Source organism: Brassica napus, chromosome A5 (assembly GCF_020379485.1).
Source record: "Brassica napus cultivar Da-Ae chromosome A5, Da-Ae, whole genome shotgun sequence".
Lineage (NCBI taxonomy): Eukaryota > Viridiplantae > Streptophyta > Magnoliopsida > Brassicales > Brassicaceae > Brassica > Brassica napus.
Window position 1 is genome coordinate 23,297,794 of NC_063438.1, and position 14,117 is coordinate 23,311,910.

Consider the following 14,117-nt stretch of genomic DNA (forward strand, 5'->3'; position numbering starts at 1 on the left):
TGCTAACAAAAATACAAAGAAAATTGAGTTTTAGTAAATTTTTTAAAAAATCAACATTTTAATATTATTAAACTAGAATCTATTACCAATTTAAATTTTAAATAAATAACAATAAATTTTTAATGATAAATAGTTATGTTGTAAATAAAATTATACAAGATTTCTTTTTGTAATAATGTAGAATGTCAATCTATTATTAAAACATATTGAAAGATAAGCTACATATTTTATAATAAGAATTAAAATAGTTTTATTAAATTTTAATTATATTAATATTTTGTAATAATTAGTTTAATTATTGATATCTATTTTTTCTTATAACAAAGTGAATACCATATAAAATTCATTATTCCGCCACAAATTTAAAATTTTCTGTGACTTAATTAGTTTTCCGTGATTCGGTGAATTACAGACAAATAAATGTAAAAATTCAATTCATCATCTTGTTTGTCTATTATCCAGTAAATGATAAGTATGTATTACTTGGACCGATATTTAAAAAATATTCAGAAAAAAAAACGCAAATTGTACAGTAACATAATTTTTGGAAAGCTTGTCGACAGAATGTGAGGTTGTGTTTAGCTTGGATGAATGTAAACCACTGACCTGTTCGCAAAGACGTATCTATCAGACAATATCGAATGAACCTAAGCAGTTTAATTAAAGTTGATGTGAGGGTTACTGAGGACTTCACACACGTGTCCTGTCCTTTTGTCAATATCTCTAGTTCTAGCATTCAACCAATAAGGTTCCACCATGTTTTAAAACTAAGAAACTTCCGTATATAGTAAGAACTACTCGAGAAGAAGTCTTACGAAACTTCCTAAGGTAAAGCTATTTGAACACGACCAACTACTACTAACTACCTCTACATTGTAATGTGAAACACACGATTGACACCGATGTTCAATTAATAAAAAAACAAATATCAAATATAAGGTTCATAAGTTCAAAGATGCATAACAAACAAAAAGAAGGTAAATAAAGATCACAAAGCTAACACTCTCACCATGTCATTGCACGAATTTAAAAACCAAAGGGGTGAAAATGCAACATACCACACCAACGACCAACTTATTAGTTCTAAAAGTAGACACAGACACTCAGATTATTCAAAGACAGAGAAGTTCATTGTTAAGACATACCCAAGTGAAACCTAGGTTGTAAGGATTGGAGGCAAGTAGTCAGATTTGGTTCCAAGGATACGAGCCTTTGTGTCAGGGAAGAACTCAAATCCGGGAAACTCAGTGACGTCACCTTCAGCGTCTACATCAACAGGGTAGCGTAGCAAGTGACCGGGAAGGTCATGTTCGAGTGACTCGCTCGAGTATAAGTCCCAATACTTGTCAGAAATGCGGTTAACTTTCTCAATGCATTCCACGCTTGATGGATCGAGGAAGGTCTCATCGAGCATTCCTAGGTGTTCGTACCAGAGTGACATGCGGAACCCATGGATCTGTCCACGAGCTGGTTGTCTATGCGACAATTGATGTGGTTGGTAGCCTCCCATTGCTATCTCAGAGTCCCTTGCACCATCCATCGACCTCTGGTTGATGTTAGCAGATCCAATGATAATATATTCATCGTCAACTGCAAAATGAGACGTCCAGTGAGTCACACATGCACCAAATCAAGTTTTTCAAGAAAAATAAAGGAAAATCACCAGATTAACATTAAAAATTTTAAAATCATTTTTATTTTTTTAAAGTTGAGTTTGTGTTTATTGGTTAAAGTTTAGAGTTTAATATTTAAAGAGTGAGATTAGCATTATGGTTTAGAATGTAAAGTAATTTAGTACTTTTATTTTTATTGATTAATAAAATACTATTTTGAAGAATATTCATTTTTAAGAGTTATTTTTATGACAAAAATTAAAAATGTGCTATTAATGAGATTTGCTTTTCTTTTTAAATGGAGTAGTAAACTTACCAATCATCATTTTGGTGTGGACGTAGATCATGAAGCGACGTGCTTCTTGTGCCCTCATATAGCTCGAGTCAGCGTCTGGTCTCTCTGCAGGCTCATACTCTCCCTCTTTCTTAACCTCACGGTTTCCAAGACAGAAGAACGTCAGATAGTTTCTAGGATCTTCCTCTAAGCCCTGGGCCCTCAGAGCCTGAACAATATCCTTATACATCATCTGCATGGTCCTCCTCTGCCAATCCAATATAGCTTGCACTGATGCACTCTCCGGAAGACCTTCTGGCCACATCGGCACCACAACATACACTCTAAACTTCTCTCCTTTCTCAATCTTGCTCACGATCTTTAAGGACAGCTCCTTTGGGATCAAGTGAAGAGCGTTGATGTCCTCAGGAGTGATACCATCAGCTGCCCAAGCAAAGGAGCTTCCAAGGAAGTACTGATTCTCAATGTAGATGAAGTCTTTCGCGCGACGGATAGCGTGAATGTAAGCATCTTGGATGCTTCTATCAATGATGTTATCCTTACCACTCACAAGACCAGCTTCAGCAGCCGCTTCAGGCGACTCGGGGAACCCAGCAGCAGCTCCACCGTCGATGGATCTAAACAGCTGCACGTTCCACACGTCGTGATCCTCTTGGAACATAACTGGAGAAGGTGTGATGATGATATCACTAAGCTCCCTCAGCTTCACCAAAATGTCTTTACCACCTTGCTTGCTCCACCTCTGCTCGAAGTTGTACAAAACATCCCAAGCAATGGGACCTTCGAGGCGAGAGTGGATGTCGTGCCAAGGCTCCCTCGGCCCGCCTTTGGTGATGGCGGCGCCGGTGAAGTTAGGCTGGTGGAAGTCATCATGGTGGACCGTGTCCAACGTCCTGAACAAGGAGTGGAATGGAGTGTCGTAACGTCCATCACATAGATCAATCCCACCGACAAAACTAACGATCCTCCTCATCTGCGAACCTCCTTGGCTCGGCATCTCGCTGTCCACAACAACGATCTTCTGATGGTGCGTGAACATGGCTGAGACCTGCAAGTTCTGCACTATGCTGCCACCGTCATCAGGGTTACGAGGACAGAGAATACAATGAACGTCGCTTCCTCTGAAGAAGTTCTCCGTTTCTTCATCATGAGTAGCCATGAGACCGTCTTTCTTCAACACATCGACGGATGTTCTATCGTCCCACACAAGGAGAAGAACCCTAACACCTTCGCTAGCCTTCTTTTTAAGAAGCTCGCCAACCGTCATGTCACCTCCAGGCTTTGGCCTCCTGGAGTCTCTAACCAAGGCAATCTCAGTATACACAGACCATCCAGTGATGTAGATCATGTGCTGCGCGTTGCTTATCGCGTCGAAAATATCCTCCCAGCACCTCTGAGGCTCGTAGTTCTTCCCTCCAGCGAGAGGGATCCTCGGGACGAAGTTATCAGGAATGTGAGCGTCTTGGTAGAGAGAGACTTTGCACCCCTGCCTCTGGGAGAAGAACGTGTAAGGCACTCCAGGGAACTTAGCGCTCTTGATGCCTTGGTTCCAGTTACGATCCGCCTCGACGCCGAAGTACTGGAGCTTCACGTGGATCTTGGACCCTCCGGGGATGGGGTTTCTGTCGTTGTCTAATATCTCAACCCACTGGTCGACTTCCTCGCCGTGGAGGATTTGGTCGACGGGGACGTAGGCTCTACCGATGAGGGTGGCGCCTATGGGGTTGTCGTCCTTGACGGTGAAGATGATGTCGGAGGCCAAGTGGGCGCAGTAGATGTGGAAGGACTCGTACCATTTTGGGTTCTTGGCTTCGTCCTTGATCTTTCTTGTTCGACCAACTCTGGCTCTTTGGAGATCGATCGTTGCGTATAGCTGTGTTTCTCCTTTGCCAACACCAATGGTCTCTTCTACATTTGCCAGAATCTGTTTTTTTTTTTTTAAAAAGGTTAAAGATTAACTATAGAGTGACAACTTCAAGAATAATAAGCATCAACATTCATTTGAATGCCTATTATTACACTAGTCAAATATATGATCTTTTCACTTAAAAGGAGAATATCCATCTCCACGTGGGAGAGACCAAAGGAATGACTTAAGAACAAAGGATCAAAAAAAAAAAAAAAAAAAAGGAGAATAAATGTGAAGAAAAAAAAAAAGACAAGGAAAGGTATTATTTACCTTGCCGAAGAAGCCGGACCTGAGTCCACCAGTGTGGAGGTCATCAACTTCATAGATCGTAGCGTGCAAAGTCCCATGCAACAGATGCTGCGCCATTTTATCACCTGCACCAACAATCATTTTGTATAACGCATCATGTTTGATTGTACAAGAAAATAATAAAGCGAGATCCGAGGAACTTCAAGATCTGGAGTCAAAAAGACAAGCGAAATGCAAGGAGATTCAAAATTGTGAAACAAAAGTCACTGATATCGTTAAAAGTCAATAGTCAACGATCATCGAACACAAAACTCAACCCGATCGTTATTTTTGTATCCAAACAATATATTTATAACAAATCATAATCAGACCAGAACAGTGTTATCTGCTTCAACTCTAAAAGATTTGTAATCCTATAAACAAGCGGGTGAGATTCACAGAGACAGAGAGAGACTAACTGCGAGATCGGAGTCGGTGGTCAGAGGGAGGAAGACGAAGAGTTCGGGATCTGATCCGTGATTAGAGAAAAGCTCTATTTTAAGAGGGTGGGGAGCTGCTGAATATTTAATGAAAATCTTTTGATACTTTCATGGTCATGATGTGAACGCGTGGGCCCTCATTTCTTTATTTTGTTACATAACTTTTGATGACTTTCTCACCTTCACAAGACCCCACCCGTACTAAGAAAAAAACCTTTTTCTCTTTCGGCCCTAAAAAGTTTCTTAGTTTCACAATTAGGTCCTTATTTTTACATATATATGAGTCTCAGTTTGTGGTTTTAGCCAATTATCAACGATTAAATTATGTTTCGCATAATTTGGTTAATTTCATTCACTGTAAGTAACTCAATGTTAAAACACACAAAAAAACTACTTAGGGATAAAATGTAAAATCTTATAATAAAGGTTCAAAAGGGAGAAAATGGTAGAGTTAGTGATTATTACAAAATTTTAGTTTCGGGAAGAAATATCAAAATATTCAAAGCTGTAATATATCCCTGACTCGATTGGGACAAAATATCCAAATCGTGCTCCCAACGTTCTGCATCCAAATGCCACGACGCCGTTTCCCAAGCTGGATCTTCACCGTCCAATGAACTTTATGATCTGATTTTCTCTTTGGGTACAAGTACAACGTGTTAATTGAACCACTACTATTAGTTTAACTCTTCATCATTGATTCTCGTGATAACTTAGTGGATTGCGAATTATTATCTCACATGTAAAAAAGGGGATGATACTATTCTACAGCCATCTCAACCAAACTATAAAGTTTCATTACATCATTTTCGCATTCTTTTACATTCACAACTTTTACGATTTCTCAATAAAGTAAGCAGTTAGTTGGCTTACATTCTCAGAATTGTCAATTAGTTTGCTGACTTTGAATGCGACTTTATCGTAACTTTAGCATAATTCATATAAGTCATAAGGTATGTGAATCACGATCATGTATGTTACATGTGAAATTGTTTAGTATGTCCGTCATTTACGTACAGTTGTGTAATTCTGTTGCGGAGAAATTTGTTCGTGGTCGAATTGTTATAGATATCTATTCATCCTAATTCTATAATACTGTAGATAATTACACTCTTTGCATTAACAGTATATCATCATCATTCATCATATAAAAAGGAAAACAATTAAATCATTTTCTTCCGAAAGACAATTACTAATTAGACTAATCATGTTTTTTTAAAACATGGACTATGTCCCCCCCCCCCCGCTTGCCGACAATGGCGATGTCTTTTTCTCATCCCAGGCAATATATAGGATGAGTCCGGATTTTAACACTTTTAGGCCCTCTTTTGCACCAGTTTTAGGGTCTTATATAGTACGTGCATTCTCTGTGATGTTTGGGCTAAACTTGTGGCCATAAAAGCCCCTCTAGACCCATTTATTTTTGTGTTTCAGATATGAACTGCATCTATATTTCAGATATGAACTGCATCTAATCTATTAAAATAGGAGTACAAAATTAGATTATCCCTTAGTTTTCCACTATATTTACAATGGCATGCCACTGAAGTTATTAATTAACATATCTTTTAGGATTTTTGTCTTTTCTCTTCAATTAATGTATTTCCAAAATCAAATTCTAACTAAAAAATCATGGCAACAATAATTAATAAACCTAACTTTTAATATTTTTTGTCTTTTCCTTTTTATTATACATATGTGTATTTGAAAATAATTAATTCCATATATACATTTCGTAATTACATACATTATACGGTAATTATTTTACTAATTCCACATATACATAATAAATAGTATACAACAATTTCATTATACATAATCATAAAATTTTGATCCATAAAAACAGTTTATACAATAATTTTATTATATATAATCATAAAATTTTGATCCATAAAAAATAAAAATACATTTGTGTGATTTTACAGGTCGTATTCTAAATAAATGGATGATATAATTAAGGGTTTACATGATAAAATAAAACTACTCAATATAAACTATAAAATTATTGTGTTTATAAATGTCATATTAAAAAAAAATTAAACGGGTAAATTTTAAAATATATATTATCACTTATACAAATAAATATTCATTTATCAAAAAACTAACACCTGCGCGGATGCGCGGGTCAAGCTCTAGTCTATATTATTAAAATTGAAGTACACATTGAAATTGTTTGGCAATATGGATAATAGTTAAAAAAATAGTACTGTTTGGAAACATGGATTGCAGTAAGTTAAAAAAAATAATAGGCTTATACTACTAAAAAAATTGAAAGTCCATTACATTATATTAAAAAGTAATGGGTCTATGTTACTTGATATATATATTCAAATCAAAATAATAATTTAAAATTTATTTATATCAAAAATTCATTCAAAAATATACATATATTCAAAATTTGATTTTTACTAACATATTTTCAAGAACTATTATAAAAATGTTTTCAATATATATAATAAAAATATAATACAAAGCCGAGTTTCAAACACCAACTTAAATTATGGTTTTTATATTTCATATCTAATCTATTAAAATAGGAGTACAAAATTAGATTATCCCTTAGTTTTCCACTATATTTACAATGGCATGCCACTGAAGTTATTAATTAACATATCTTTTAGGATTTTTGTCTTTTCTCTTCAATTAATGTATTTCCAAAATCAAATTCTAACTAAAAAATCATGGCAACAATAATTAATAAACCTAACTTTTAATATTTTTTGTCTTTTCCTTTTTATTATACATATGTGTATTTGAAAATAATTAATTCCATATATACATTTCGTAATTACATACATTATACGGTAATTATTTTACTAATTCCACATATACATAATAAATAGTATACAACAATTTCATTATACATAATCATAAAATTTTGATCCATAAAAACAGTTTATACAATAATTTTATTATATATAATCATAAAATTTTGATCCATAAAAAATAAAAATACATTTGTGTGATTTTACAGGTCGTATTCTAAATAAATGGATGATATAATTAAGGGTTTACATGATAAAATAAAACTACTCAATATAAACTATAAAATTATTGTGTTTATAAATGTCATATTAAAAAAAAATTAAACGGGTAAATTTTAAAATATATATTATCACTTATACAAATAAATATTCATTTATCAAAAAACTAACACCTGCGCGGATGCGCGGGTCAAGCTCTAGTCTATATTATTAAAATTGAAGTACACATTGAAATTGTTTGGCAATATGGATAATAGTTAAAAAAATAGTACTGTTTGGAAACATGGATTGCAGTAAGTTAAAAAAAATAATAGGCTTATACTACTAAAAAAATTGAAAGTCCATTACATTATATTAAAAAGTAATGGGTCTATGTTACTTGATATATATATTCAAATCAAAATAATAATTTAAAATTTATTTATATCAAAAATTCATTCAAAAATATACATATATTCAAAATTTGATTTTTACTAACATATTTTCAAGAACTATTATAAAAATGTTTTCAATATATATAATAAAAATATAATACAAAGCCGAGTTTCAAACACCAACTTAAATTATGGTTTTTATATTTCATATTAAATTTTAAAATATAATATATTTGATTATTTATATGATTGTACGTATAAAATATTATTAATTATAAGAAAAATTATTTGATGGTACGTATAAAATACGATTAATTATATGATAACACGTATTTTATAACCTATGATGACACATATATGATATATCTATATATATATATATATATATATATATATATATATATATATATATATATATAATAGTGATTAGGGGTGGGCGTTCAGGTTCGTTTTCAGGTCTTTTTAGGATTTCGTGTTCAGTTCAGATTTTTCAGGATTTGGTTCGGATTTGGATAACCAATTTAAATAGGTTTGGTTTAATTATTTGGATAGAGAATTAATAATGATTTAAGTATTTTTGGAGTTTTGAGTATTTTTAACTATTTAAGATATTTACGTTTAATTATTTGTATATATTTTCAGCATTTATACGAACTTAAAAGTATCATATATATTCTGGATTTTTTTATATATATTAAATCTAAAAATAAATAATATATATAAGTATATAAATCTATTTTGGATACACAAAATATTTCGGTTCGGATCAGATTAGGTTTCAGTTCTTCAAATACCAAAATTTTCAATAATTCGGATATTTAATCAATTCCAGTTCGGATTTAGTACTACATATTCAGATTGGGATCGGTTCGATTTTTCGAATTCGAGTTTTTTGTCCAACTCTAAATAGTGACATAAAAACAAATAACATCATCTATACTATTAAAGCAGGATCATATTGTCATAATTACCTTAGACTGCCCTTTCCTTCACTAACATTGCATGTTTCATTAAGGGCAATTAAGTAATATTAATAACAAATCTATATTGGGTCATTATTTTTAGATCCAGTCCACATCAAATCTCTCTTGGGCCATTTGGACCTATTAAAAAATCAGATTCAATTCTCACTTTTTTTTTCCTTTGGGCAATTGAGTCTAAGTTCAAATATTTTTTTTCAACTATTCTTAATTATTATTTTTTTCTTTTCTTAATATAATTTAAGCATTCATAAAAATAATTGAATTTTTTATTGAAAAATATAAATCTTTATTAAAAGTATATAATTTTTTCATTAAAATATTAACTCCATGATAAAATTAATTTATCAGAGTTATACCAACTTAATTCATTAAAAAAATAAAGTTTAATTTTTTAAACATAAATAGTCATTTAAAATGAAATACGATAAATAAAGATAAAATTTTTAAGTCTTTTATAAAATAAAACACAAATATATGAAAATGTGATATTTACTAAATATTTGTCAATTAAAAAAAAAAAAATAAACCTGCGCTTTGAAAGCGCAGATCAAAATCTAGTATTCATTAAAAAAAATACACCGGTACGGGTGTGCGTTCTGGTTTGTTTTTAATTTCAAAGACAGGGATCTCTTACATAAATAAAATATTCTAGAGATCAGATTTTGAGGTGCCCAAGAAAAAAAATCGAAGATTTTAATAAACGCTTGGGGAAGTAGGTGCAACTCCCGATGTTGTCATGTGGGCTACCATTGGGCCTGGTGATCTAACATTCTGATAACAACCTGACACTTGTGTTTAGGCCTGTATATTGGCGAAGCAAGATTATTTTAAAAAATTCAACTCGTAAATAATGTTAACCTTTCATAACAGTAACAGTACAAAATTTTACAAACCTCTTTTTAACTTTAATCAGCATTACTTTGGTATTTTCCTTTTTAAAAAGTAAAATAAAAAAATGGAAAAGTGGAATATAGAAAATACCCATACAGAAGCTAACCCAAAAGTAATTAAAAGCAAAACACGAAGTCAAAAATAGACAATAACAAAAAGAAAGCGAACGCAAGTTGCTTGAGATACTATTTATATCATTATATGCATTCACATATCAATCTAGTTTGTGTATAGAAGTTTCGTTAGAATGGTCTGTCACGTAAATTACGGCATATAAGAGATATAGACGATGCGCTTAAAGGTAAAGTTTATCTGCTCTTCAGCTTTCTTATATTTGAACATGTTCCTTGAAAATCAAACTAAACCAAACCAAACCAACCCAACCCAAAGGAGCTGAAAAAAAATGCAAAGAATGCATTTATTCAATTTTGTAATAGAGATACAATTGTCGATTTTGAAATAATTTTTATTATAAATAATTACAGTGCCACTCCTACTCCCCATGCAAATCAGTAATTTATTTGAACTTTAAATGTTATCATGTCTCTTGTTAATAAATTAAAGTACACATATACGTATTCGCCTATCCATTCCATTTCATTCCCTTACACATATTGTCTGCTACTGTCGAAAGTATCCGCTTAACATGGTAAAGTGTTTAGCATCTTCTTTTGTCTGTCTAAATGAAAGCATTGGCTTTAAACCATAGTTGTTTTAATTAGTAAATACATTGGTTTTGCTCACTATTTAACTATTCTTCTTCAAAACATATGCAGAAGAAGACTTCGATCTTGATTTTCTCAGTGTTCATCCTCCAGATCTTCACATATTCGAAAGCTTTGGATGTTACTCAATATGGAGCTGTTGGAGATGGAGTTACAGACGATTCTCAGGTAAAAGACAGATTCGTAGACGTAATGTAAATAAAATCTTTGCTCATTGTTTCCAAAAATATCGTAATGTTAAGAATCTTGTTTTTCCTTTTTTCTTGGAAGGCGTTCTTGAAAGCCTGGGAAGATGTCTGTGGCGGGGCAGGAGATGGGCAGCTTATCATTCCGGCAGGAATGGCATTTATGTTGCAGCCCTTGAAGTTTGAGGGTTCTTGCAAATCGACCCCTATTGTTGTTCAGGTACTCTGTTTTTTCCATGCTTTTTTAAATAATACATTATTTTCTTTTCACATTAGTAACGAATCTACTGATTTAATTGAAGATTTTGGGCAATCTTGTTGCATCAAGTAGAGGAAAATGGAAAGGAGACAAAGATCAATGGATTCTCTTCTCAGACATAGAAGGGCTTGTGGTTGAAGGTAACGGCGAAATAAACGGCCAGGGTTCGAGCTGGTGGGAACACAAAGGCAGTTCTAGACCAACCGTAAGCGGCTTTTTTTTAATCCTTTCCAAACTCTTTTTGGTTTTTTTTTGTACCAAAACCTTTTGTTGTGAGAGTAGGCATTGAAGTTCAAGAGCTGCAACAATCTTAGACTTAGTGGCTTAACTCACGTAGATAGTGCGATGGCACACATTCACATAAACGGTTGCAACGATGTAACCATCTCAAATCTCCGGATAAATGCACCTGAATCAAGTCCTAACACCGATGGCATCGATGTAGCGGTTTCATCTAACGTTATCATCCAGGATTGCGTAATCGCCACTGGTATGAAACTGTCACTCAAACTATTTTTGGAGATTTGTGTAAATTCCAAAATCAGAAAATAATTTAAAAACCAGGGACGTTGTATGAACGCAAAATATATTTATATGTCAAAGTAGACGGTCCCTCGATTGTTACATCCAATAATGTCATTGGCAGTGTGCTGATCGTTTATACATTATCGTTTCGTTATGAAAAGGACTTTGTAATTATTATAGGTGACGATTGCATTGCGATTAACTCGGGGACGGCTAACATCAGAATATCCGGTATAGATTGCGGACCAGGCCATGGAATAAGGTTAACCAGTTATAAGATTCTACTTAGAAAATGTTCATTAAAATATTTATATTATTAAACCATGTAACTTTGAAAAATTATAGCATAGGAAGCTTAGGAAAAGATGGAGAGATAGCTTCAGTGGAGGATGTATGCGTCCAAAACTGTAACTTTAGAGGAACTATGAATGGAGCTAGGATCAAAACCTGGCCGGTACGTTAAGTTTCTTACTAATCTCATTTAGTAATTTTTTGTAACTTTATTTTGGATAAAACATAATGGTAATATTCACAGGGAGGATCTGGTTACGCAAGAAGGATTACTTTCAATGGAATTACTCTAGATAATGTCGAGAATCCTATCATAATCGATCAGCATTACAACAATGGAGATTCTGATAAGTCCACAGATGATAAGGTACGTATACAATCAACAAAGATGTATACATTGTACTTAAGATTGTTTTTATGAGAAAATGTATTTTACTTTGTAACTTTCTTTAGTCCTCGGCGGTGGAAGTGAGCAAAGTTGTGTATAGTAACTTCGTGGGGACGTCCAGATCAGAGTACGGTGTTAACTTTAGGTGCAGCACGAGAGCACCATGCACAGAGATTTTTCTGAAAGATGTGAAAATAGAAACGGCATCGTCAGGAATGGGACAAGTAGCGCAAGGACAGTGTTTAAACGTGAGAGGTGGTGTGTCTACACTTGCGGTACCAGGTTTAGAGTGTTTAGCACTTTCTACAGATATGTTGTCATGGGGGACAATGCCGGAACAAGCTTGTATGTTGCCGCAGCAATCAGTGCAACCGAACACACGACCGTTGCAAGATCCATTATGGGTTTATGGAAGCAGAGGAGAACGATTAGGAGTATATGGGGTCGTGTTAACTTCATTAATCTCTTTTGGTTTTAGTTATGTTTTAGGTTAGTCAAAGGTTTCAAAAACATATTCAGTGGGTTGAGATGATAAATTAATTGGTTTTTGTTATTGTCACAACCTAGATTCAAGCATTACTTGTGTTATAAGGTGCATTAAAAATAGTTTCTGATTTGATATAGGTCGGTTAGTATGACTTTCAAATTGGTTGTGATATGAATCAGTTTGGTTTGGATCAAAACAGGTCCACCTAACATAATGTTCAAGACATAGCTAGTCGGTAACTAAGTATTTTATAGTGGATTATTAATTAGGTGGACGCCTAGACCAATTTGTTAAAAGATTATTCAAGAAAAAATGTTTCGTTTAAATCCAATTTACCGGCTAGGGGCTACACTGATTTTTAGAACTAGTGTCAGAAATCTGATTAGGAACACAAAATATTGCTTAGAATCAGAGTTATTTAGAGCATCTCCAAGGGAACTCTATTTTTTTCTCTATAATTTACACTAAAATAGAGTAACTCTATTATAGAGTTGGATTTGCTCCAATGGTTCACTCTATAATAGAGTTACTCTATAATAGAGTGAAATATAGAGTATTCTTGTTTTTTCACTCTATATTTGGAGTAAAAAAATAAGATTACTCTATATTTCACTCTATTATAGAGTAACTCTATTATAGAGTGAACCATTGGAGCAAATCCAACTCTATAATAGAGTTACTCTATTTTAGAGTGAAATATAGAGAAAATTATAGTGTAGCATTGGAGATGGTCTTACATGTTTAACGAAACATAACTGACAACAAATTTGTTTACTTTTCCATACAGCATACAATAACATTACAAGAGATGAGAAACATGTTACTAATCGTCTGCAAATCTTGTTCAAAACCGAAAATGAAAAAAAAAAGTTGGAATAAGGAAATAAACCCAAAAGGTATTGTAAAGGGAACGATGAACATGCCACGATTCTCATGCAGTTTGGTTGATCTGCACTAAACTTGGAACATAAGAGAAGGCATGCGGGAACTGTTCACATGTAGTAACTTCTTCAAGATCAACTTACTTTAAGTAATCATTTTCCCCAACGAAATAAGCTGTGTTGCGATTAGTTTCCGATTCATTTTTATCTCCATCGAAACAACTACAACTCTCTTCTCCTCATCAATAAGAAAACTCCCACCACTAAAGAACTGAAACCAAGTGAGTGGCGACATATCCACCGCTAAGAACTTGCTCCAAGACACCCCATTGGTCTCAATCTTGGTCGTAACCCATACCTCCATCTCATACGTATGCAAGTTCTGAAACAACACAGCAAGATGCTCTAACACTAGATAGAGTCACCTCATCTTCAAAGTAAGACTCAAACGGCAAAGGCAGACGCGGAACAAACCTCTCTGCTGTGAAATCAAAACAGAGTAAAAAACGGGGAACGTCTCCTCCTGCTTCCTTGTCTTGAGAAAACCAGCACACGTTTCCCTTCAAAGACACGCCATAGTTATTAGAATTAGACTCACA

General features: G+C 33.5%; 2 protein-coding genes across 3 annotated transcripts; one reads left to right on the top strand and one right to left on the bottom strand.

Annotated features, from left to right (window-relative positions):
* Positions 1 to 910: 910 nt before the first annotated feature.
* On the bottom strand, positions 911 to 4,785 carry LOC106405744 (phospholipase D alpha 1). Its single transcript, XM_013846280.3, has 4 exons — positions 4,525 to 4,785; positions 4,088 to 4,191; positions 1,930 to 3,832; positions 911 to 1,590 (listed from the first exon to the last, which is right to left on the bottom strand). Exons 2-4 carry the CDS (start codon positions 4,181 to 4,183, stop codon positions 1,157 to 1,159), a joined length of 2,433 nt encoding a protein of 810 aa, XP_013701734.1. The 5' UTR covers positions 4,184 to 4,191; positions 4,525 to 4,785; the 3' UTR covers positions 911 to 1,156.
* A 5,210-nt stretch (positions 4,786 to 9,995) lies between these two features.
* LOC106403999 (probable polygalacturonase At3g15720) lies at positions 9,996 to 12,771 on the top strand. 2 transcript variants are annotated; one of them, XM_048779804.1, is made up of 9 exons: positions 9,996 to 10,078; positions 10,554 to 10,670; positions 10,773 to 10,907; positions 10,990 to 11,151; positions 11,229 to 11,436; positions 11,652 to 11,733; positions 11,817 to 11,925; positions 12,007 to 12,129; positions 12,216 to 12,771. In XM_048779804.1, exons 1-9 carry the CDS (start codon positions 10,067 to 10,069, stop codon positions 12,642 to 12,644), a joined length of 1,377 nt encoding a protein of 458 aa, XP_048635761.1. In that variant the 5' UTR covers positions 9,996 to 10,066; the 3' UTR covers positions 12,645 to 12,771. The 2 variants fall into 2 exon arrangements, with proteins under 2 accessions (XP_048635761.1, XP_048635762.1); XM_048779805.1 differs by lacking the exon at positions 9,996 to 10,078 and adding an exon at positions 10,283 to 10,426.
* Positions 12,772 to 14,117: the final 1,346 nt, after the last annotated feature.

Coding starts and splice junctions, on each gene's coding strand:
- LOC106405744 (XM_013846280.3), bottom strand. CDS start 4,183: ATGGCGCAGCATCTGTTGCATGGGACTTTGCACGCTACGATCTATGAA. Junction 3,833..4,087: donor GGTCCGGCTTCTTCGGCAAG/GTAAATAATACC, acceptor AAAAAAAAACAG/ATTCTGGCAAATGTAGAAGA. Junction 1,591..1,929: donor CCACACCAAAATGATGATTG/GTAAGTTTACTA, acceptor CTCATTTTGCAG/TTGACGATGAATATATTATC.
- LOC106403999 (XM_048779804.1), top strand. Junction 11,734..11,816: donor GGACCAGGCCATGGAATAAG/GTTAACCAGTTA, acceptor GAAAAATTATAG/CATAGGAAGCTTAGGAAAAG. Junction 11,926..12,006: donor CTAGGATCAAAACCTGGCCG/GTACGTTAAGTT, acceptor TAATATTCACAG/GGAGGATCTGGTTACGCAAG.